At 49.4% G+C, this 26,659-nt stretch overlaps 1 protein-coding gene across 1 annotated transcript; it reads right to left on the bottom strand.

Annotated features, from left to right (window-relative positions):
• LOC115183976 (sodium/hydrogen exchanger 5) lies at nucleotides 1-26,659 on the bottom strand (the record flags this gene model as incomplete). The annotated part of the gene is made up of 3 exons (XM_029744964.1): nucleotides 24,584-26,659; nucleotides 252-413; nucleotides 1-141 (listed from the first exon to the last, which is right to left on the bottom strand). Coding segments are annotated over exons 1-3 (676 nt in total), but the record flags the coding sequence as incomplete, so codon positions are not given.

Below are 26,659 nucleotides of genomic sequence, written 5' to 3' on the forward strand. Positions count from 1 at the left end.
CTATGATCCCCATAAGTTTAACCCCGTAGAGGCAGAAGCCGGTACAGAATGCGTTCCAGAGAGTTCCCACCACAGCATACAGTAGGATGGCTCCCAGGTTGTCAAAGAAGAGCCTCGCGGGCATGAAATACCCGGCGTCACCTAAATCAAATCAAATAATTATCTGTCATATGCACAGGATACAGAGTACACGGGACAATGACCTGCTAACTTGTGAGGAATCAAGGGAAATGCAGTTGAGATCCACCTACCGACGATGGTGGGCAGGAGGAAGAGGAAGAAGAGGCCAGGCTCTAGCTGGTACAGCTGTTTCTTACTGGTCAGCAGTACTATGCCACCCAGTACCAGGCCCAGTAAGATCAACATACAGCTCTCTGGAACCACCGTGGTGAACCGCTGGGAGAAGTGGAACACTGGAGAGGAGACGAAAGGAGAGGAGAAAGGAGAGGAAAGGAGAGGACAAAGGAGAGAGGACAGGAGAGGAAAGGAGAGAGAAGAGGGGACAGGAGAGAGGAGAGGAAAGGACAGGAGAGGAGAGAGGCGAGGTAAGGGGAGGAGAGAGGAGAGGTAAGGGGAGGAGAGAGGAGAGGTAAGGAGAGGAGGAGAGCAAACAGGAGAGGAAAGGAGAGATTAGAGGACAGGAGAGAGGACAGGAGAGGAAAGGAGAGAGGAGAGGACAGGAGAGGAGGGGACAGGAGAGAGGAGAGGAGAGATAAGGAGAGGACAGGAGAGGAGAGAGGAGAGGACAGGAGAGGAGAGAGGAGAGGACAGGAGAGGAGAGAGGAGAGGACAGGAGAGGAGCGAGGAGAGGACAGGACAGAAGAGGAGAGAGGAGAGATAAGGAGAGGACAGGAGAGGAAAGGAGAGAAAAGGAGAGGAGAGAGGACAGGAGAAGAGAGGAGAGGAAAGGTGAGAGGAGAGAGGAGAGAGGAGAGGACAGGAGAGAGGAGAGGAACACAGTAGAATCACATCAGATAGTACCAGGCCCAGTAGAAACACATCAGATAGTACCAGGCCCAGTAGAAACACATCAGATAGTACCAGGCCCAGTAGAATCCCATCAGATAGTACCAGGCCCAGCAGAATCACATCAGATAGTACCAGGCCCAGCAGAATCACTTTAGATAGTACCAGGCCCAGTAGAATCCCATCAGATAGTACCAGGCCCAGTATAATCCCATCAGATAGTACCAGGCCCAGCATAATCCCATCAGATGGTACCAGGCCCAGTAGAATCCCATCAGATAGTACCAGGCTCAGTAGAATCACATCAGATAACACCAGGCCCAGTAGAATCACATCAGATAACACCAGGCCCAGTAGAATCACATCAGATAGTACCAGGCCCAGTACCAGGCCCAGAATAATTACATCAGATAGTACCAGGCCCAGTAGAATCCCATCAGATAGTACCAGGCCCAGAATAATTACATCAGATAGTACCAGGCCCAGAATAATTACATCAGATAGTACCAGGCCCAGCAGAATCACATCAGATAGTACCAGGCCCAGCAGAATCACATCAGATAGTACCAGGCCCAGTATAATCCCATCAGATAGTACCAGGCCCATTACCAGGCCCAGTAGAATCACATCAGATAGTACCAGGCCCAGAATAATTACATCAGATAGTACCAGGCCCAGTAGAACCACATCAGATAGTACCAGGCCCAGTAGAATCCCATCAGATAGTACCAGGCCCAGTAGAATCCCATCAGATAGTACCAGGCCCAGTAGAATCACATAAGATAACACCAGGCCCAGTAGAATCACATCAGATAACACCAGGCCCAATAGAATCACATCAGATAGTACCAGGCCCAGTACCAGACCCAGAATAATTACATCAGATAGTACCAGGCCCAGTAGAATCACATCAGATAGTACCAGGCCCAGCAGAATCACATCAGATAGTACCAGGCCCAGTATAATCCCATCAGATAGTACCAGGCCCAGTACCAGGCCCAGTAGAACCACATCAGATAGTACCAGGCCCAGTAGAATCCCATCAGATAGTACCAGGCCCAGTAGAATCACATCAGATAGTACCAGGCCCAGAATAATTACATCAGATAGTACCAGGCCCAGTAGAATCCCATCAGATAGTACCAGGCCCAGTAGAATCACATCAGATAGTACCAGGCCCAGAATAATTACATCAGATAGTACCAGGCCCAGCAGAATCACATCAGATAGTACCAGGCCCAGTATAATCCCATCAGATAGTACCAGGCTCTCAAGGATGATCAATGGAAACAGGATGCACCATACTTATGTAAATAAGGTATTTCAGATTTGTATTTTTAATACATTTGCAAACATTTCTAAAAACATGTTTTCGCTTTGTCATTATGGGGTATTGTGATGTCATTATGGGTTATTGTGATGTCATTATGGGGTATTGTGATTTCATTATGGGGTATTGTGTGTAGATTGATGATTTAAAAAAAATATTGTATCAATTTTAGAATAAGGCTGTAACATAACAAAATGTAGAAAAAGTCAAGGGGTCTGAATACTTTCCGAAGATATTGTAGGTTTTTTCCGCCATCAGCACTGTCAACACTATCACATCAGCTACAGTATATCAGTTATCAGTCTGTTCTCACCACTGTCGCCAAGACCCCAGACAGCCATCTGCTGCATTACGAAACAATTCCAAAATGAAGACAGAAGAGCAGGAAGCCGAACAGAGAGATAGATGAAGTGGGTTCCCTTGGAGATGGAATTCAAAGTGTCGTGTGGAGAAATGGTATGTTGAGCGCTCTGCACCACTGTGAACTCTGCCCCGTGTGGATGTTCAATACAACGTCCTCATAACGTAGGTTTATGTAGTATTACAACTATACATCTACATTATGGACCAGTATTCAGACTATATTAACCTGTTTGGGCTAGGGGGCAGTATTGAGAATTTTGGAAAAAAATATGTGCCCATTTTTAACTGCCTCCTACACCAACTCAGAAGCTAGAATATGCATATTATTGTTCAGGTTTGGATAGAAAACACTCTGAATTTTAAATCCCTGTGCTTTGTGCTTAAGCCTGTATTGTATGGAACACGTGTTGAGACTGAGACGCTGACGAAATGTAGGACAGACACACACACACACACACACACACACACACACACACACACACACACACAGTAGAGCTACATGGCAGAGTGGACAGTGTGACCTGTTATGGAAACCTCCTGGTGTTCCCTAACAGTAAGGGGTTACTATGGAAACCTCCTGGTGTTCCCTAACAGTAAGGGGTTACTATGGAAACCTCCTGGTGTTCCCTAACAGTAAGGGGTTACTATGGAAACCTCCTGGTGTTCCCTAACAGTAAGGGGTTACTATGGAAACCTCCTGGTGTTCCTTAACAGTAAGGAGTTACTATGGAAACCTCCTGGTGTTCCCTAACAGTAAGGGGTTACTATGGAAACCTCCTGGTGTTCCCTAACAGTAAGGGGTTGCTATGGAAACCTCCTGGTATTCCCTAACAGTAAGGGGTTACTATGGAAACCTCCTGGTGTTCCCTAACAGTAAGGGGTTACTATGGAAACCTCCTGGTGTTCCCTAACAGTAAGGGGTTACTATGGAAACCTACTGGTGTTCCCTAACAGTAAGGGGTTGCTATGGAAACCTCCTGGTATTCCCTAAGAGTAAGGGGTTACTATGGAAACCTCCTGGTGTTCCCTAACAGTAAGGGGTTACTATGGAAACCTCCTGGTGTTCCCTAACAGTAAGGGGTTACTATGGAAACCTCCTGGTGTTCCCTAACAGTAAGGGGTTACTATGGAAACCTCCTGGTGTTCCCTAACAGTAAGGGGTTACTATGGAAACCTACTGGTGTTCCCTAACAGTAAGGGGTTACTATGGAAACCTCCTGGTGTTCCCTAACAGTAAGGGGTTACTATGGAAACCTACTGGTGTTCCCTAACAGTAAGGGGTTACTATGGAAACCTCCTGGTGTTCCTTAACAGTAAGGGGTTACTATGGAAACCTCCTGGTGTTCCCTAACAGTAAGGGGTTACTATGGAAACCTCCTGGTGTTCCCTAACAGTAAGGGGTTACTATGGTAATCAGTAATCAGGCCGTAATGAGGTATAAGAGCTGTGCTGCCTAGTCAGTATGACATCACTCATGTAGAGCTCAGCTCATGGCCACTGTGTGTGTGTGTGTGTGTGTGTGTGTGTGTGTGTGTGTGTGTGTGTGTGTGTGCCTGGTGTGTGTGTGTGTGTGTGTTAGTGTGTGCCTGGTGTGTGTGTGTGCGTGTTAGTGTGGGCCTGTTCTATCTCTGCTCTCTCTGATGACTCACAGCAGGCATTCATTGATATGCCCCCCCCACCCACCCACACACTAAAGGACCCAAACACAAACACCCACAGTTCACACACACACACACACACACACACACACACACACACACACACACACACACACACACATTAAAGGACCCAAACGCCCCCATATACATTTCCATATGGTCATATACAGTACCAGCTGCCCCTGAGAGCTACACGTTATAACTACACATTAAACCACATTTAGGGGCTCCACGAGTGGAGCGACGGTCTGAGGTACTACAGACACCGGTTCGATTCCAGGCTGTATCACAGCGGTCTAAGGTACTACAGACCCTGGTTCCATTCCAGGCTGTATCACAGCGGTCTAAGGTACTACAGACCCTGGTTCCATTCCAGGCTGTATCACAGCGGTCTAAGGTACTACAGACCCTGGTTCCATTCCAGGCTGTATCACAGCGGTCTAAGGTACTACAGACCCTGGTTCCATTCCAGGCTGTATCACAGCGGTCTAAGGTACTACAGACCCTGGTTCCATTCCAGGCTGTATCACAGCGGTCTAAGGTACTACACACCCTGGTTCCATTCCAGGCTGTATCACAGCGGTCTAAGGTACTACAGACCCTGGTTCCATTCCAGGCTGTATCACAGCGGTCTAAGGTACTACAGACCCTGGTTCCATTCCAGGCTGTATCACAGCGGTCTGAGGCACTGCATCTCAGTGCTAGAGGTGTCACTACAGACCCTGGTTCCATTCCAGGCTGTATCACAACCAGCCGTGATTGGGAGTCCCATAGGGAGGTGCACAATTGGCCCAGCGTCGTCCGGGTTTGGCCATCATTGTAAATAATGACTTGCCTCGTTAAGTAAGGGTTAAATAAAATAATAAAACACGCAACGACACATAAAAACCACATTTCTAACGACAAATGAAACCACATTTCTAAGGACACATAAAAACCACATTTATAAGGACACATAAAAAACACATTTATAAAGACACATAAAAACCACATTTCTAAGGACACATAAAAACCACATTTCTTAGGACACATAAAAACCACATTTCTAAGGACACATAAAAACCACATTTATAAGGACACATAAAACCACATTTCTAACAACAAATTAAATCACATTTCTAAGGACACATAAAAACCACATTTCTAAGGACACATAAAAAACACATTTCTAAGGACACATAAAAAACACATTTGTGTGTGGGCCAGTAGCTCCATAAAGAGGAACAGGTCCATAATGATATTCAGCAACAGAACTGGGACCTGCTTCTGGATTACATCTTCACTATCACAACTAGCACTGCTGGGTGGCTGGGTGTGTGTGTGTGTGTGAACTGGGTGTTTGTGTGTGTGTGTGAACTGGGTGGCTGGGTGTGTGTGTGTGTGTGTGTGAGGTTGTTCACAATGGACTACAGCAGGGTGGCCAGGCTGCTCCACACCCCCTCCTCCTCTAATACACTCATCAGCTCTATACTGCTGCATCCTCCTCCTCTAATACACTGATCAGCTCTATACTGCTGCCCCCTCCTCTAATACACTGATCAGCTCTATACTGCTGCCCCCTCCTCCTCTAATACACTGATCAGCTCTATACTGCTGCCCCCTCCTCCTCTAATACACTGATCAGCTCTATACTGCTGCCCCCTCCTCCTCTAATACACTGATCAGCTCTATACTGCTGCCCCCCTCCTCCTCTAATACACTGATCAGCTCTATACTGCTGCCCCCTCCTCCTCTAATACACTGATCAGCTCTATACTGCTACCCCCTCCTCCTCTAATACACTGATCAGTTCTATACTGCAGTGGAGTGTGGGGTCCATTATATGGCAGTGGAGTGTGGGGTCCACTATATGGCAGTGAAGTGTGGGGTCCACTATATGGCAGTGGAGTGTGGGGTCCACTATATGGCTGTGAAGTGTGGGGTCCACTATATGGCAGTGGGAGTGTGGGGTCCACTATATGGCAGTGGAGTATGGGGTCCACTATATGGCAGTGGAGTATGGGGTCCACTATATGGCAGTGGAGTGTGGGGTCCACTATATGGCTGTGAAGTGTGGGGTCCACTATACGGCAGTGTGGGGTCCACTATACGGCAGTGTGGGGTCCACTATATGGCAGTGTGGAGAAAAACTGCTAAACCCCAGAGAGACTGATTCACTCTGCTAAACCCCAGAGAGACTGATTCCCTCTGCTAAACCCCAGAGAGACTGATTCACTCTGCTAAACCCCAGAGAGACTGATTCAGGTACAGGCCGAACAGAGGAAGGTAGAACTGCATAATGTAGGAGTCAATGAGGACTATAATTAACTACACTGTGTTCTCTCTGTGTTCTCCTTTCTTTGGCAATGTCACTTACTGACTTATCATGCCAATAGAGGAGAGAGAGAAGACACGAATAGAGAGATAGAAATAGACATGGCGAGAGAGAGAGATAGAGGGAGAGAGATAGAAGATAAGAGAGGAGGAGAGATAGAAGATGAGAGAGGGAGGGGGAGAGAGAAAGCAAAGAGAGAACATAGATAGACGAGTAGAGAGACAGAATATAGAGGGAGAGAGAGTAGATAGAGAGAGAGGAGAGGGAGAGGATAGAGGGACAGAGAGAGAGGATAGAGGGACAGAGAGAGAGGATAGAGGAACAGAGAGTAGAGAGAGAGAAGAGAGAGAGAGGATAGAGGGACAGAGAGAGAGAGGAAAGAGGGACAGAGAGAGAGGATAGAGGGACAGAGAGTAGAGAAAGATAGAAGAGAGAGAGAGAGGATAGAGGGACAGAGAGTAGAGAGAGAGAAGAGAGAGAGGATAGAGGGACAGAGAGTAGAGAGAGAGAAGAGAGAGAGGATAGAGGGACAGAGAGGGAGGACAGAGGATAGAGGGACAGAGAGAGAGGATAGAGGGACAGAGAGAGAGGATAGAGGAACAGAGAGTAGAGAGAGAGAAGAGAGAGAGAGGATAGAGGGACAGAGAGAGAGAGGAAAGAGGGACAGAGAGAGAGGATAGAGGGACAGAGAGTAGAGAAAGATAGAAGAGAGAGAGAGAGGATAGAGGGACAGAGAGTAGAGAGAGAGAAGAGAGAGAGGATAGAGGGACAGAGAGTAGAGAGAGAGAAGAGAGAGAGGATAGAGGGACAGAGAGGGAGGACAGAGGATAGAGGGACAGAGAGAGAGGATAGAGGGACAGAGAGAGAGGATAGAGGAACAGAGAGTAGAGAGAGAGAAGAGAGAGAGAGGATAGAGGGACAGAGAGAGAGAGGAAAGAGGGACAGAGAGAGAGGATAGAGGGACAGAGAGTAGAGAAAGATAGAAGAGAGAGAGAGAGGATAGAGGGACAGAGAGTAGAGAGAGAGAAGAGAGAGAGGATAGAGGGACAGAGAGTAGAGAGAGAGAAGAGAGAGAGGATAGAGGGACAGAGAGTAGAGAGATAGAAGAGAAAGAACTTCTTACTAAAATCAAATCAAATGTTATTTACCACATGTGCCGAATACATCTGACCAGGTCCCATAATGCACTACACCTGACCAGGTGAGAGAACAGTCTAGAGACTGGAGGCTTTGACAATTTTTAGGGCTTTCCTCTGACACCGCCTGGTATAGAGGTCCTGGATGGCAGGGAGCTTGGCCCCGGTGATGTACTGGGCCGTACGCACTACCTTCTGTAGCGCCTTGCGGTCGGAGGCTGAACTGTTGCCAAACCAGGTAGTGATGCAACCAGTCAGGATGCTCTCGATGGTGCAGCTGTAAAACCTTTTGAGGATCTGAGGACCCATGCCAAATCTCCTAGGTTTTGTTGAGGTGCCCTATTCACGACTGTCTATTAGCTGCCCTCCTGAGGTAACCACGGCAACATGAGGTCAGAATGACATCCAAAAGGTCAAATACCCTGACAACAGATTACATCCCAAATGGCAAGCTTCTCTCTTTATAGTGGTTAGAGTGGAGGGACGGCAGGTAGCCTAGTGGTTAGAGTGGAGGGACGGCAGGTAGCCTAGTGGTTAGAGTGGAGGGACGGCAGGTAGCCTAGTGGTTAGAGTGGAGGGACGGCAGGTAGCCTAGTGGTTAGAGTGGAGGGACGGCAGGTAGCCTAGTGGTTAGAGTGGAGGGACGGCAGGTAGCCTAGTGGTTAGAGTGGAGGGGCGGCAGGTAGCCTAGTGGTTAGAGTGGAGGGGCGGCAGGTAGCCTAGTGGTTAGAGTGGGGAGGCAGGTAGCCTAGTGGTTAGCGCGTTGGACTAGTAACCGAAAGGTTGCAAGATCAAATCCCAGAGCTGACAAGGTACAAATCTGTCATTCTGCCCCCTGAACAAGGAAGTTAACCCACCGTTCCTAGGCCGTCATTGAAAATAATAATTTGTTCTTAACTAACTAGTTAAATAAAGGTAAAATATATATTTTTAAATAAATAGTGCACTACATTTGACCAGGTCCCATAATGCACTACATTTGACCAGGTCCCATAATGCACTACATTTGACCAGGTCCCATAATGCACTACATTTGACCAGGTCCCATAATGCACTACATTTGACCAGGTCCCATAATGCACTACATTTGACCAGGTCCCATAATGCACTACATTTGACCAGGTTCCATAATGCACTACATTTGACCAGGTCCCATAATGCACTACATCTGACCAGGTCCCATAATGCACTACATTTGACCAGGTCCCATAATGCACTACATTTGACCAGGTCCCATAATGCACTACATTTGACCAGGTCCCAGAATGCACTACATTTAACCAGGTCCCATAATGCACTACATTTGACCAGGTCCCATAATGCACTACATCTGACCAGGTCCCATAATGCACTACATCTGACCAGGTCCCATAATGCACTACATTTGACCAGGTCCCATAATGCACTACATTTGACCAGGTCCCATAATGCACTACATTTGACCAGGTCCCATAATGCACTACATTTGACCAGGTCCCATAATGCACTACATTTGACCAGGTCCCATAATGCACAGTAAGCACCACCGTAGGTGTTTTTGGCGGACAGCACCTCACTGTAGAGAACATCCACCCACACCCTCTGTCATTACATAAACACCTTGATGTATTTAGGAGCTGCTATTCAGGACAGCATCTCACAGGGTATATCCCAAATGGCACCCTATTCCCTATATATAGGGGACGATTTCTTGTCAAAAGTAGAGCACTATATAAGGCACACCACCAAATGTCTTTCTGCATTAGAAGCTGGCGTTCAGTAGAACATCTCACATCGTCCAGGTGCTTAAACATAATGTGATTCTGAGGACTCATCTCTCTCTCTCTCTCTCCACATCACCAGAGCCTTTCACTGTTAATCAATAGACCTAGATGGCTATGTATGTCCCTAATGACTCTCTAGTCCTGATTTGGACCCTGGTCTAAAGCAGTGCCCTGTGTTTAACCCTCTGGACCCTGGTCTAAAGCAGTGCCCTGTGTTTAACCCTCTGGACCCTGGTCTAAAGCATTGCACTGTGTTCAACCCTCTGGACCCTGGTCTAAAGCAGTACACTGTGTTTAACCCTCTGGACCCTGGTCTAAAGCAGTGCCCTGTGTTTAACCCTCTGGACCCTGGTCTAAAGCAGTGTTTAACCCTCTGGACCCTGGTCTATAGCAGTGCCCTGTGTTTAACCCTCTGGACCCTGGTCTAAAGCAGTGCACTGTGTTTAACCCTCTGGACCCTGGTCTAAAGCAGTGCACTGTGTTTAACCCTCTGGACCCTGGTCTAAAGCAGTGTTTAACCCTCTGGACCCTGGTCTAAAGCAGTACACTGTGTTTAACCCTCTGGACCCTGGTCTAAAGCAGTACACTGTGTTTAACCCTCTGGACCCTGGTCTAAAGCAGTACACTGTGTTTAACCCTCTGGACCCTGGTCTAAAGCAGTGCCCTGTGTTTAACCCTCTGGACCCTGGTCTAAAGCAGTACACTGTGTTTAACCCTCTGGACCCTGGTCTAAAGCAGTACACTGTGTTTAACCCTCTGGACCCTGGTCTAAAGCAGTGCCCTGTGTTTAACCCTCTGGACCTTGGTCTAAAGCAGTGTTTAACCCTCTGGACCCTGGTCTAAAGCAGTGTTTAACCCTCTGGACCCTGGTCTATAGCAGTGCCCTGTGTTTAACCCTCTGGACCCTGGTCTAAAGCAGTGCACTGTGTTTAACCCTCTGGACCCTGGTCTAAAGCAGTGCACTGTGTTTAACCCTCTGGACCCTGGTCTAAAGCAGTGTTTAACCCTCTGGACCCTGGTCTAAAGCAGTACACTGTGTTTAACCCTCTGGACCCTGGTCTAAAGCAGTACACTGTGTTTAACCCTCTGGACCCTGGTCTAAAGCAGTACACTGTGTTTAACCCTCTGGACCCTGGTCTAAAGCAGTGCCCTGTGTTTAACCCTCTGGACCTTGGTCTAAAGCAGTGCACTGTGTTTAACCCTCTGGACCCTGGTCTAAAGCAGTGCCCTGTGTTTAACCACCTGGACCCTGGTCTAAAGCAGTGCACTGTGTTTAACCCTCTGGACCCTGGTCTAAAGCAGTGCACTGTGTTTAACCACCTGGACCCTGCTCTAAAGCAGTACACTGTGTTTAACCCTCTGGACCCTGGTCTAAAGCAGTACACTGTGTTTAACCCTCTGGACCCTGGTCTAAAGCAGTACACTGTGTTTAACCCTCTGGACCCTGGTCTAAAGCAGTGCCCTGTGTTTAACCCTCTGGACCTTGGTCTAAAGCAGTGCACTGTGTTTAACCCTCTGGACCCTGGTCTAAAGCAGTACCCTGTGTTTAACCACCTGGACCCTGGTCTAAAGCAGTGCACTGTGTTTAACCCTCTGGACCCTGGTCTAAAGCAGTGCACTGTGTTTAACCACCTGGACCCTGCTCTAAAGCAGTACACTGTGTTTAACCCTCTGGACCCTGGTCTAAAGCAGTGCCCTGTGTTTAACCCTCTGGACCCTGGTCTAAAGCAGTGTTTAACCCTCTGGACCCTGGTCTAAAGCAGTGCACTGTGTTTAACTTTCTGGACCCTGGTCTAAAGCGGTGAACTGTGTTTAACCCTCTGGACCCTGGTCTAAAGCAGTGCCCTGTGTTTAACCCTCTGGACCCTGGTCTAAAGCAGTGCCCTGTGTTTAACCCTCTGGACCCTGGTCTAAAGCAGTGCCCTGTGTTTAACCCTCTGGACCCTGGTCTAAAGCAGTGCCCTGTGTTTAACCCTCTGGACCCTGGTCTAAAGCAGTGCCCTGTGTTTAACCCTCTGGACCCTGGTCTAAAGCAGTGCACTATAAAGGGAATAGGGAGCCATTCGGGACCAGTCTCTGCTGCTGAAATAGATGTAGAAAGACTGAAGCACCTCTCTTCTTCTGAGAGCTTCTGTACGAAGACTGAGTGAGCTGGTGACACACACACACACACAGAGAGAGAGAGAGAGGGAGAACCACTGCAGGGAGAGAGAGGGAGAACCACTGCAGGGAGAGAGAGGGAGAAACACTGCAGGGAGAGAGAGGGAGAAACACTGCAGGGAGAGAGAGGGAGAAACACTGCAGGGAGAGAGAGGGAGAACCACTGCAGGGAGAGAGAGGGAGAACCACTGCAGGGAGAGAGAGGGAGAACCACTGCAGGGAGAGAGAGGGAGAAACACAGCAGGGAGAGAGAGGGAGAAACACTGCAGGGGGAGAGAGGGAGAACCACTGCAGGGAGAGAGGGAGAACCACTGCAGGGAGAGAGAGGGAGAACCACTGCAGGGAGAGAGGGAGAACCACTGCAGGGAGAGAGAGGGATAAACACTGCAGGGAGAGAGAAGGAAAGTTCCAGACCGCTGGGCTGCATTGAGCAGATTGGAGGACATTGTGAAAGTGACAGAGAGAGAGAGGATAGAGGGACAGAGAGAGAGGATAGAGGAACAGAGAGAGAGGATAGAGGGACAGAGAGAGAGGATAGAGGGACAGAGAGAGAGGATAGAGGGACAGAGAGAGAGGATAGAGGGACAGAGAGAGAGGATAGAGGGACAGAGAGAGAGGATAGAGGAACAGAGAGAGAGGATAGAGGGACAGAGAGAGAGGATAGAGGGACAGAGAGAGAGGATAGAGGGACAGAGAGAGAGAAGTGACATATCGAAGGAGTTGGGCAGATGGGGGACAGTCGGCAGGTGGGGACAGTCGGGCAGGTGGGGGACAGTCGGGCAGGTGGGGGACAGTCGGGCAGGTGGGGGACAGTCGGGCAGGTGGGGGACAGTCGGGCAGGTGGGGGACAGTCGGGCAGGTGGGGGACAGTCGGACAGGTGGGGGACAGTCGGACAGGTGGGGGACAGTCGGACAGGTGGGGGACAGTCGGGCAGGTGGGGGACAGTCGGGCAGGTGGGGGACAGTCGGACAGATGGGGACAGTCGGACAGGTGGGGACAGTCGGGCAGGTGGGGGACAGTCGGGCAGGTGGGGGACAGTCGGGCAGGTGGGGGACAGTCGGGCAGGTGGGGGACAGTCGGGCAGATGGGGGACAGTCGGGCAGATGGGGACAGTCGGACAGATGGGGACAGTCGGGCAGATGGGGACAGTCGGGCAGATGGGGGACAGTCGGGCAGGATGGGGACAGTCGGACAGGTGGGGACAGTCGGACAGGTGGGGACAGTCGGGCAGGTGGGGGACAGTCGGGCAGGTGGGGGACAGTCGGGCAGGTGGGGGACAGTCGGGCAGGTGGGGGACAGTCGGGCAGGTGGGGGACAGTCGGGCAGGTGGGGGACAGTCGGGCAGGTGGGGACAGTCTGGTGCCATCAATTCAATACTTATTTCATATTTTAGCACCTGCTTGTGAGGTCAGTAAGGCAACCGCCTTACCGCTGCCCTTTAATTATTTGTTATTCTTATTTCTTACTTTTTTTTAAAGGTATTTTATTAAAACTGCATTGTTGGTTAAGGGCTTGTTAGTAAGCATTTCACTGTAAAGGTCTACACCTGTTGTATTCAGCATTTCACTGTAAAGGTCTACACCTGTTGTATTCAGCATTTCACTGTAAAGGTCTACACCTGTTGTATTCAGCATTTCACTGTAAGGTCTACTACACCTGTTGTATTCAGCATTTCACTGTAAAGGTCTACACCTGTTGTATTCAGCATTTCACTGTGATGTCTACTACACCTGTTGTATTCAGCATTTCACTGTAAGGTCTACTACACCTGTTGTATTCAGCATTTCACTGTGAGGTCTACTACACCTGTTGTATTCGGCGCATGTGACTAATAATGTTTGATTTGAATAAGAAGTTCTCTCTCTCTCTCTCTCTCTCTCTCTGTGTTATGTCAGTAAGTCACTCTCTCAGTATGTGATGTCAAGTGTCATACTGTGGTCCCTTAGTGAGCCCCTTCTGTCCCTGAGGTCACATTCTTGTTGTCGTCACTGGGTCAGTGTACTGTAGCAGGGTGAGTAGAGATGGTAGTAGTATTGGTACAAATACAGTACAGATGGTAGTAGTATTGGTATAGTAGAGATAGTAGTAGTATTGGTACAGTAGAGATGGTAGTAGTATTGGTACAGTAGAGATGGTAGTAGTACTGGTACAGTAGAGATGGTAGTAGTACTGGTACAGTAGAGATGGTAGTAGTACTGGTACAGTAGAGATGGTAGTAGTACTGGTACAGTAGAGACGGTAGTAGTACTGGTACAGTAGAGACGGTAGTAGTATTGGTACAGTAGAGACGGTAGTAGTATTGGTACAGTAGAGATGGTAGTAGTATTGGTACAGTAGAGATGGTAGTAGTATTGGTACAGTAGAGACGGTAGTAGTATTGGTACAGTAGAGACGGTAGTAGTATTGGTACAGTAGAGATGGTAGTAGTATTGGTACAGTAGAGACGGTAGTAGTATTGGTACAAATACAGTAGAGATGGTAGTAGTAGTATTGGTACTGGTACAGTAGAGACGGTAGTAGTATTGGTACAGTAGAGATGGTAGTAGTATTGGTACAGTAGAGATGGTAGTAGTATTGGTACAGGTACAGTAGAGATGTTGTAGTATTGGTACAGGTACAGTAGAGATGTTGTAGTATTGGTACAGGTACAGTAGAGATGGTAGTAGTATTGGTACAATAAAGATGGTAGTAGTATTGGTACAGGTACAGTAGAGATGGTAGTAGTATTGGTATAGTAGAGATGGTAGTAGTATTGGTACAGGTACAGTAGAGATGGTAGTAGTATTGGTACAGGTACAGTAGAGATGGTAGTAGTACTGGTACAGTAGAGATGGTAGTAGTATTGGTACAGTAAAGATGGTAGTAGTACTGGTACAGGTACAGTAGAGATGGTAGTAGTATTGGTATAGTAGAGATGGTAGTAGTACTGGTACAGGTACAGTAGAGATGGTAGTAGTATTGGTACAGTAGAGATGGTAGTAGTATTGGTACAGGTACAGTAGAGATGGTAGTAGTATTGGTACAGTAAAGATGGTAGTAGTATTGGTACAGTAGAGACGGTAGTAGTATTGGTACAGTAGAGATGGTAGTAGTATTGGTACAGGTACAGTAGAGATGGTAGTAGTATTGGTACAGTAGAGATGGTAGTAGTATTGGTACAGTAGAGATGGTAGTAGTATTGGTACGGTACAGTAGAGATGGTAGTAGTATTGGTACAGTAGAGATGGTAGTAGTATTGGTACAGGTACAGTAGAGATGGTAGTAGTATTGGTACAGTAAAGATGGCAGTAGTATTGGTACAGGTACAGTAGAGATGGTAGTAGTATTGGTACAGTAGAGATGGTAGTAGTATTGGTACAGTAGAGACGGTAGTAGTATTGGTACAGGTACAGTAGAGATGGTAGTAGTATTGGTACAGTAAAGATGGTAGTAGTATTGGTACAGTAAAGATGGTAGTAGTATTGGTACAGGTACAGTAGAGATGGTAGTAGTATTGGTATAGTAGAGATGGTAGTAGTACTGGTAGAGTAGAGATGGTAGTAGTATTGGTATAGTAGAGATGGTAGTAGTATTGGTACAGTAGAGATGGTAGTAGTATTGGTACAGTAGAGATGGTAGTAGTATTGGTACAGTAGAGATGGTAGTAGTATTGATACAGTAGAGATGGTAGTAGTATTGGTACAGGTACAGTAAGGAAGGTAGTAGTATTGGTACAGGTACAGCCTGAATTGATTTCGCTGCTCTATTGATGCATTCATACAGTGTGGATGGGTAGCCAGGCAACAAGTACAGTAGTACTGTAATCTGTCACCTTGTCATAACCAGGGTTGGGGAGTAACGAATTACATGTAATTGATCACAAAAAATGGTAACTGTAATCAGTTACATTACCAGCTAAAAATAATGTAATCCGATTACAGAAACTTTTGAAAAAGTAGATGATTACTTCGAGGATTACTTTTAAATTCAGAAAAGGATGTTTGCAAGAAAAAAAATATCTTTGACATTTCTCTGTTTTTACAATGACATTCAAATCAGCATTGAAAAAAGGCCCAGGATTCAGTTTGTTCCACCTGAGCGAGTCTGACCACAAGATAGAGACCGCTGTGATGTCAGAGGCCGCTGTGATGTCAGAGACCGCTGTGATGTCAGAGCCTGCTGTGATGTCAGAGACCTCTGTGATGTCAGAGACCAACCAGACCGCTGGTTGACAGAATGCCCAAGACAGTGCAAAAGCTGTCATCAAGGCAAAGAGTGGCTACTTTGAAGAATCTCAAATATAAAATATATTTTGATTTGTTTAACACCTTTTTTTGGTTACTACATGATTCCCTATGTGTTATTTCATAGTTGTGATGTCTTCACTATTATTCTACAATGTAGAAAATAGTAAAAATAAAGAAAAACCCTGGAATGAGTAGGTGTGTCCAAGCTTTTGACTGGTACTGTGTGTATATATACACATATTATATATGTATATCCATTGATTGTTGAAGAATATAACTAATAAATGCCTCGAGCTTAGTTCAAATGTCAAACTCCATGAGAACCCAAAATATAAGCTTGTTTTACTCCAATGTTTGTAAACAAAGTAAATGTAAACAAACACTGTATAGCCTCATAACATGGTTATAACTATAATGTTGATATCGTGGATGGTCAGTCCTGTATCACCTCATAACATGGTTACAACTATAATGTTGATATCATGGATGGTCAGTCCTGTATAGCCTCATAACATGGTTATAACTATAATGTTGATGTCATGGATGGTCAGTCCTGTATCGCCTCATAACATGGTTATAACTATAATGTTGATATCATGGATGGTCAGTCCTGTATCGCCTCATAACATGGTTATAACTATAATGTTGATATCATGGATGGTCAGTCCTGTATCGCCTCATAACATGGTTATAACTATAATGTTGATATCGTGGATGGTCAGTCCTGTATCACCTCATAACATGGTTATAACTATAATGTTGATATCATGGATGGTCAGTCCTGTATAGCCTCATAACATGGTTATAACTATAATGTTGATATCATGGATGGTCAGTCCTGTATAGCCTCATAACATGGTTATAACTATGATGTTGATATCATGGATGGTCAGTCCTGTATAGCCTCATAACATGGTTATAACTATAATGTTGATATCATGGATGGTCAGTCCTGTATAACCTCCATAACATGGTTATAACTATAACGTTGATATCATGGGTGGTCAGTCCTGTATAGCCTCATAACATGGTTATAACTATAATGTTGATATCATGGATGGTCAGTCCTGTATAGCCTCATAACATGGTTATAACTATAACGTTGATATCATGGATGGTCAGTCCTGTATAGCCTCATAACATGGTTATAACTATAACGTTGATATCATGGATGGTCAGTCCTGTATAGCCTCATAACATGGTTATAACTATAACGTTGATATCGTGGATGGTCAGTCCTGTATCGCCTCATAACATGGTTATAACTATAATGTTGATGTCGTGGATGGTCAGTCCTGTATCGCCTCATAACATGGTTATGACTATAATGTTGATGTCATGGATGGTCAGTCCTGTATAGCCTCATAACATGGTTATAACTATGATGTTGATATCATGGATGGTCAGTCCTGTATCGCCTCATAACATGGTTATAACTATAATGTTGATATCATGGATGGTCAGTCCTGTATAGCCTCATAACATGGTTATAACTATAATGTTGATATCATGGATGGTCAGTCCTGTATAGCCTCATAACATGGTTATAACTATAATGTTGATGTCGTGGATGGTCAGTCCTGTATCGCCTCATAACATGGTTATGACTATAATGTTGATGTCATGGATGGTCAGTCCTGTATAGCCTCATAACATGGTTATAACTATGATGTTGATATCATGGATGGTCAGTCCTGTATCGCCTCATAACATGGTTATAACTATAATGTTGATATCATGGATGGTCAGTCCTGTATAGCCTCATAACATGGTTATAACTATAATGTTGATATCATGGATGGTCAGTCCTGTATAGCCTCATAACATGGTTATAACTATAATGTTGATATCATGGATGGTCAGTCCTTACATCCATATCTCTGTCTATTAATCTGAGAGTGGTTACATTTCTCCAGGCCCGTCCCTCAGCTTTTTACCAAAACATATCACAATGTCACCAACAAAAAGGTCAACAATAGGCCTGTAACAAATGCAGCATATGCCATTTATTTATCACATGTAAACAGCACTTTTCAGTAGTGCTCAAAGCCATTCCATGAACACAGCATTTATTTTTCAACTTGAATCAACGAGCCCAATCAGTCCTCCAAGACAACACGATCATAAACAATGGCGTAGGACTGGCGAATACATCCTTAGTTTTGGGGTTATGCTCAGGTAAAACAATTTACCAAACAATAAATCCTATTCTTGAAGATAAAAGGGGTATGACATTTATTGTAATGACTGGAATTCAGATAGACTTTGGTTTTTAAATGTAAAGATATAATCTAATCGTATTATTATTATATGTAGTAGAAAGCGATGGGTTAGAAGAAGCCTACATAACCAACCCATAAACCCTACATAACCAACCCATAAACCCTACATAACCAACCCATAAACCCTACATAACCAACCCGTAAACCCTACATAACCAACCCGTAAACCCTACATAACCAACCCATAAACCCTACATAACCAACCCATAAACCCTACATAACCAACCCATAAACCCTACATAACCAACCCATAAACCCTACATAACCAACCCGGCTATGTAAACTTTAACATTGATTTACCCTGCAATAGATGTCGTTCAAATGGTAACATATATTTTCTTGTCTTCCTCTAATGCCTCTCAAAGGGAAAAGTAATCTAAAAGTAACTGAATGTAATCAGATTACATTACTGAGTTTGGGGTAATCCAACTGATTTTGAACAGGTAACGGGTTACATTATAGAAGGTAACCTACCCAACCCTGGTCATAACCAGCGAGTCCACAGAGAGTCCAATAGCTAGACAGAGAGTCAGGGTCACAGTAAGAGTCAACTCAACATGTACTGGACCTCAGTGAGTCCACAGAGAGTCCAATAGCTAGACAGAGAGTCAGGGTCACAGTAAGAGTCAACTCAACATGTACTGGACCTCAGTGAGTCCAGAGAATGTGTGTGTGTGTGTGTGTGGGGGGGGGGGGGGGGGGGGGTCTGAGGGTGTGAACATGCCATGACTCTCTCTCTAAGAAAGGGGCCACTGTGGCTGGGAGGCCAGTAGGGCTGGGTATCTGGGACTGGGAGGCCAGTAGGGCTGGGTATCTGGGACTGGGAGGCCAGTAGAGCTGGGTGGCCAGTATGGGACTGGGAGGCCAGTAGGGCTGGGTATCTGGGACTGGGAGGCCAGTAGGGCTGGGTATCTGGGACTGGGAGGCCAGTAGGGCTGGGTATCTGGGACTGGGAGGCCCAGTAGAGCTGGGAGGCCAGTGGGGCTGGGAGGCCAGTGGGGCTGGGAGGCCAGTGGGGCTGGGAGGCCAGTAGGGCTGGGTATCTGGGGCTGGGAGGCCAGTAGGGCTGGGTATCTGGGGCTGGGAGGCCAGTAGGGCTGGGTATCTGGGGCTGGGAGGCCAGTAGGACTGGGAGGCCAGTAGGGCTGGGTATCTGGGACTGGGAGGCCAGTAGGGGGCTGGGTATCTGGGACTGGGAGGCCAGTAGGGCTGGGTATCTGGGACTGGGTGGCCAGTAGGGGCTGGGTATCCTGGGACTGGGAGGCCCAGTAGGGCTGGGTATCTGGGACTGGGAGGCCAGTAGGGCTGGGTTTATGGGACTGGGAGGCCAGTAGGGCTGGGTTTATGGGACTGGGAGGCCAGTAGGGCTGGGTATCTGGGACTGGGAGGCCAGTAGGGCTGGGTTTATGGGACTGGGAGGCCAGTAGGGCCGGGTATCTGGGACTGGGAGGCCAGTAGGGCTGGGTTTATGGGACTGGGAGGCCAGTAGGGCTGGGTATCTGGGACTGGGAGGCCAGTAGGGCTGGGTTTATGGGACTGGGAGGCCAGTAGGGCTGGGTATCTGGACTGGGAGGCCAGTAGGGCTGGGTTTATGGGACTGGGAGGCCAGTAGGGCTGGGTATCTGGGACTGGGAGGCCAGTAGGGCTGGGTATCTGGGACTGGGAGGCCAGTAGGGCTGGGTATCTGGGACTGGGAGGCCAGTAGGGCTGGGTATCTGGGACTGGGAGGCCAGTAGGGCTGGGTATCTGGGACTGGGAGGCCAGTAGGGCTGGGTATCTGGGACTGGGAGGCCAGTAGGGCTGGGTATCTGGGGACTGGGAGGCCAGTAGGGCTGGGTATCTGGGACTGGGAGGCCAGTAGGGCTGGGAGGCCAGTAGGACTGGGAGGCCAGTAGGGCTGGGAGACCAGTAGGGCTGGGTATCTGGGACTGGGAGGCCCAGTAGGGCTGGGTTTATGGGACTGGGAGGCCAGTAGGGCTGGGTATCTGGGACTGGGAGGCCAGTAGGGCTGGGTATCTGGGACTGGGAGGCCAGTAGGGCTGGGTATCTGGGACTGGGAGGCCAGTAGGGCTGGGTATCTGGGACTGGGAGGCCAGTAGGGCTGGGTATCTGGGACTGGGAGGCCAGTAGGGCGGGGTATCTGGGACTGGGAGGCCCAGTAGGGCTGGGTATCTGGGACTGGGAGGCCCAGTAGGGCTGGGTATCTGGGACTGGGAGGCCAGTAGGGCTGGGTATCTGGGACTGGGAGGCCAGTAGGGCTGGGTATCTGGGACTGGGAGGCCAGTAGGGCTGGGTATCTGGGACTGGGAGGCCAGTAGGGCTGGGTATCTGGGACTGGGAGGCCAGTAGGGCTGGGTTTATGGGACTGGGAGGCCAGTAGGGCTGGGTTTATGGGACTGGGAGGCCAGTAGGGCTGGGTTTATGGGACTGGGAGGCCAGTAGGGCTGGGTATCTGGGACTGGGAGGCCAGTAGGGCTGGGTTTATGGGACTGGGAGGCCAGTAGGGCTGGGTTTATGGGACTGGGAGGCCAGTAGGGCTGGGTATCTGGGACTGGGAGGCCAGTAGGGCTGGGTATCTGGGACTGGGAGGCCAGTAGGGCTGGGTTATATGGGACTGGGAGGCCAGTAGGGCTGGGTATCGGGACCTGGGAGGCCAGTAGGGCTGGGTATCTGGGACTGGGGAGGCCAGTAGGGGCTGGGTTATGGGACTGGGAGGCCAGTAGGGGCTGGGTATCTGGGACTGGGAGGCCAGTAGGGCTGGGTATCTGGGACTGGGAGGCCCAGTAGGGCTGGGTATCTGGGACTGGGAGGCCCAGTAGGGCTGGGTATCTGGGACTGGGAGGCCAGTAGGGCTGGGTATCTGGGACTGGGAGGCCAGTAGGGCTGGGTATCTGGGACTGGGAGGCCCAGTAGGGCTGGGTATCTGGGACTGGGAGGCCAGTAGGGCTGGGTATCTGGGACTGGGAGGCCAGTAGGGCTGGTTTATGGGACTGGGAGGCCAGTAGGGCTGGGTTATATGGGACTGGGAGGCCAGTAGGGCTGGGTTTATGGGACTGGGAGGCCAGTAGGGCCGGGTATCTGGGACTGGGAGGCCAGTAGGGCTGGGTTTATGGGACTGGGAGGCCAGTAGGGCTGGGTTTATGGGACTGGGAGGCCAGTAGGGCTGGGTATCTGGGACTGGGAGGCCAGTAGGGCTGGGTATCTGGGACTGGGAGGCCAGTAGGATCTGGGACTGGGAGGCCAGTAGGGCTGGGTATCTGGGACTGGGAGGCCAGTAGGGCTGGGTATCTGGGACTGGGAGGCCAGTAGGGCTGGGTATCTGGGACTGGGAGGCCAGTAGGGCTGGGTATCTGGGACTGGGAGGCCAGTAGGGCTGGGTATCTGGGGACTGGGAGGCCAGTAGGGCTGGGTATCTGGGACTGGGAGGCCCAGTAGGGCTGGGTATCTGGGACTGGGAGGCCCAGTAGGGCTGGGTTTATGGGACTGGGAGGCCAGTAGGGCTGGGTATATGGGACTGGGAGGCCAGTAGGGCTGGGTATCTGGGACTGGGAGGCCAGTAGGGCTGGGTATCTGGGACTGGGAGGCCAGTAGGGGCTGGGTAATCTGGGACTTGGGAGGCCAGTAGGGCTGGGTATGCTGGGACTGGGAGGCCAGTAAGGGGCTGGGTATCTGGGACTGGGAGGGCCAGTAGGGCGGGGTATCTTGGGACTGGGAGGCCAGTATCGGGCTGGGTATCTTGGACTGGGGAGGCCCAGTAGGGCTGGGTATCTGGGAACTGGGAGGCCAGTAGGGCTGGGTATACTGGGACTGGGAGGCCAGTAGGGCTGGGTATCTGGGACTGGGAGGCCAGTAGGGGCTGGGTATCTGGGACTGGGAGGCCAGTAGGGCTGGGTATCTGGGACTGGGAGGCCAGTAGGGCTGGGTTTATGGGACTGGGAGGCCAGTAGGGCTGGGTTTATGGGACTGGGAGGCCAGTAGGGCTGGGTTTATGGGACTGGGAGGCCAGTAGGGCTGGGTATCTGGGACTGGGAGGCCAGTAGGGCTGGGTTTATGGGACTGGGAGGCCAGTAGGGCTGGGAATTATGGGACTGGGAGGCCAGTAGGGCTGGGTATCTGGGACTGGGAGGCCAGTAGGGCTGGGTATCTGGGACTGGGAGGCCAGTAGGGCTGGGAGGCCAGTAGGGCTGGGTATCTGGGACTGGGAGGCGAGTATGGCTGGGTATCTGGGACTGGGAGGCCAGTAGGGCTGGGTATTGGGACTGGAGGCAGTAGGGGGCTGGGTATCTGTTGACTGGGAGGCCAGTAGGGCTGGGTATCTGGGACTGGGAGGCCCAGTAGGGCTGGGTATCTGGGACTGGGAGGCCCAGTAGGGCTGGGTATCTGGGACTGGGAGGCCAGTAGGGCTGGGTATCTGGGACTGGGAGGCCAGTAGGGCTGGGTATCTGGGACTGGGAGGCCAGTAGGGGCTGGGTATCTGGGACTGGGAGGCCAGTAGGGCTGGGTATCTGGGACTGGGAGGCCAGTAGGGCTGGGGTTATGGGACTGGGAGGCCAGTAGGGCTGGGTTTATGGGACTGGGAGGCCAGTAGGGCTGGGTTTATGGGACTGGGAGGCCTAGTAGGGCTGGGTTAGGTATGGGACTGGGAGGGCCAGTAGGGCTGGGTATGGACTGGGAGGCCAGTAGGGCTGGGTTTATGGGACTGGGAGGCCAGTAGGGCTGGGTTTATGGGACTGGGAGGCCAGTAGGGCTGGGTATCTGGGAACTGGGAGGCCAGTAGGGCTGGGTTATTCTGGGACTGGGAGGGCCAGTAGGGCTGGGGTTTATGGGACTGGGAGGCCAGTAGGGGCTGGGTATCTGGGACTGGGAGGCCTAGTAGGGGCTGGTATCTGGGACTGGGAGGCCAGTAGGGCTGGGTGGCCAGTGGGACTGGGAGGCCAGTAGGGCTGGGTATCTGGGACTGGGAGGCCAGTAGGGCTGGGTATCTGGGACTGGGAGGCCAGTAGGGCTGGGTATCTGGGACTGGGAGGCCAGTAGGGCTGGGTATCTGGGACTGGGAGGCCAGTAGGGCTGGGTTTATGGGACTGGGAGGCCAGTAGGGCTGGGTATCTGGGACTGGGAGGCCAGTAGGGCTGGGTATCTGGGACTGGGAGGCCAGTAGGGCTGGGTATCTGGGACTGGGAGGCCAGTAGGGCTGGGTATCTGGGACTGGGAGGCCAGTAGGGCTGGGTTTATGGGACTGGGAGGCCAGTAGGGCTGGGTTTATGGGACTGGGAGGCCAGTAGGGCTGGGTATCTGGGACTGGGAGGCCAGTAGGGCTGGGTATCTGGGACTGGGAGGCCAGTAGGGCTGGGTTTATGGGACTGGGAGGCCAGTAGGGCTGGGTATCTGGGACTGGGAGGCCAGTAGGGCTGGGTTTATGGGACTGGGAGGCCAGTAGGGCTGGGTATCTGGGACTGGGAGGCCAGTAGGGCTGGGTATCTGGGACTGGGAGGCCAGTAGGGCTGGGGTATCTGGGACTGGGAGGCCAGTAGGGCTGGGTATCTGGGACTGGGAGGCCAGGTAGGGCTGGGTATCTGGGACTGGGAGGCCAGTAGGGCTGGGTTTATGGGACTGGGAGGCCAGTAGGGCTGGGTATCTGGGACTGGGAGGCCAGTAGGGCTGGGTATCTGGGACTGGGAGGCCAGTAGGGCTGGGTATCTGGGACTGGGAGGCCAGTAGGGCTGGGTATCTGGGACTGGGAGGCCAGTAGGGCTGGGTATCTGGGACTGGGAGAACAGTAGGGCTGGGTTTATGGGACTGGGAGGCCAGTAGGGCTGGGTTTATGGGACTGGGAGGCCAGTAGGGCTGGGTTTATGGGACTGGGAGGCCAGTTTGACGTGAAGGGAGGATGAAGCATTGAATAGAGAAAGAGAATGAGAGAAATTAAAATGAAGTGATGTTTGAAATGAAAGAGTTTCAAACATCATGTCTCAGAGGTCTAAAGCAGAATAGTTTCTTCCCCCCCAAGTCAATGACAGGCATACTGTCATCATCGATCAGCTACACTAGTATCATACTGAAAGAGCTCTCTGTAGCAGGGGGCTGCTCAGAAGTGAAGGAAAACTAGCCTGTAAATACCTAGCTGACCCATACATCTACAAGGACTTCTCTTTAGTGTCGCTGGACATTCCTGTTACATCAAAACTACACGTTTTAAATTGTTTACGATAGTCAATAGATTAAATCTCGGGCATATACGGCAGCCCTGTATGTGTAATAGTCCTATTTATAGGTTTGCTAAAGTACCTTTTATAGACTACGGGATATCACAAAGATCAAATGGTTGCTTGGTAACCCGGTTATACGCCAGTACATTCAGAGAAATATGGTCAGATGTCCACTTACGGATTTTCGCGACACTGGCCACCAGGATCCATATGGCGATAACGTAAGGCGTCTGTACATAACTCCATTCCCACTGCACCATCTGGAACCCTCCGCCGTGGCGGTGCGACTCTCCGCCGCCGTCCTCCGTGATCGCGGACGGTTCCTCTGCGGACCGGGCCAAGGCAATACCCGGCGAAGCATACTCCTCCTGGGGTTGGACCTGGAAGCGGTCTAGAGAGGTGGTCGGAGAAGCGGGTAGCGACGGACCGGGTAATCCACCGCTACGCAGCCCAAGGTCCGGAAAAAGCGACGCGTCTGTCGCGGGGAGGTCAGCCGCATCTTTACCTACTACCGATAGCAGAAGGAGCACAGGCACATTGAAGAGGAGCATCTTCCCGTTAAACTCACTCAGCCTCGCGTCATCTTCTATTCTCTTTTTATACACACCATCAAGGGGAGGGCCGGAGGTAAGATGGGAAGGACACGACGTAAGGGACGATACCTGTCACCGGTTTGCGGTTTACAATATCAACAACACCTCTCTCTCTCTCTAAGCGGTACGCTATGGTAACCCAGTCGAGGCTCTTACCGGCTGGCATAGCCTATCTTGGCACGTGACCCAAACTCTGAGAACCGCTATGACCCCCCGTTAAAGAGCCATCACATGCGCACGGGCCACAGCAGAGTGCGGATCTGAGAGCTGTCAATGTATTGTTTTTAAAGACGACTTGTCCTGACTGTGGCATTCTGTGAAAGACGACTACTCCTGACTGTGGCATTCTATGAAAGACACTACTCCTGACTGTAGCATTCTGTGAAAGAAGACTAGTCCTGACTGTGGCATTCTGTGAAAGAAGACTACTCCTGACTGTAGCATTCTGTGAAAGACGACTAGTCCTGACTGTAGCATTCTGTGAAAGACGACTAGTCCTGACTGTAGCATTCTGTGAAAGATTGAGACAGTTTACTACTAGAGCCATAAGGTAATGTAACCCAACACAATTTGAGTGAAAGAATAACATTGGTACAGTCGACTGTATGCTTGAAGATGTTGTTTTTATTCATGTTTTTATTCATTTGGGAAACATATGACGATAAAACACTTAAAATAAGACTTCAATTAAGCATTATTACAACCATTTAGTTACAGTTTGCCGTCGCTCCTGTGTCCACACAGACACACACAGTCTCATAATACGGCCATCGTGTCCTCAGATAGATCGTAACAATAGAAAGTAACTTTAATTCTCCATTTTAAAAAAACGGGCATCGTAACAGCAGGCAGAACACTGTGTCATACAATAAAAAAACAGGTGATCTTTACCAGAAGGTTCAAATAATTTCAAAACAGGGTTTAAATGACCAGAACACATTCACAGAGGAGGAAGGGGACGAGGGTCCATCTTTAACATATGTGCCTCAGAATAGTGACTGAAGCGAGGTACGTTTTAAAAATGGCACCCTTCTCTCCCTACATACTGCGGTACTTTTGAACAAAGCCCTATGGGCGCTAGTCAAAAGTAGTGTACTACTGTATATAGGGAATAGGGTGTGATATGGGACACAAGCGTGGAACTACTGTATATAGGGAATAGGGTGTGATTTGGGACACACACGTGGAACTACTGTATATAGGGAATAGGGTGTGATTTGGGACACATCCGAAGAACTACTGTATATAGGGAATAGGGTGTGATTTGGGACACAGCCGTGGAGTACATATATCTACAGGAAATAGTGAATGGGTAAACAACATGCAGTACGCATTCCACCTAGAACAACTGAAACACACTTGATATACACACAGGTAAACACACAGGTAAACACACAGGTAAACACACAGGTATACACACAGGTATACACAACTGTATTCAACACAACTAAGGGAAGTGAACACGTGATCAGAAAACAGTGAAGTCTTGACAACGTTATCCTTGCTATTGTATCATACCCCACCTCCCAGTGCAAACAGGCAAATCTCTATTCTCTACATATCATAGTCAGAACTTCCTTCAAAAACGCTGCCCTTAAAATGATTGTATTTCAGAAAGACACTGTATGGATTCTCTCCCCCCCGTGGATCATGGATCCCCT

Source organism: Salmo trutta, unplaced genomic scaffold (genome assembly GCF_901001165.1).
Source record: "Salmo trutta unplaced genomic scaffold, fSalTru1.1, whole genome shotgun sequence".
NCBI classification, from domain to species: domain Eukaryota; kingdom Metazoa; phylum Chordata; class Actinopteri; order Salmoniformes; family Salmonidae; genus Salmo; species Salmo trutta.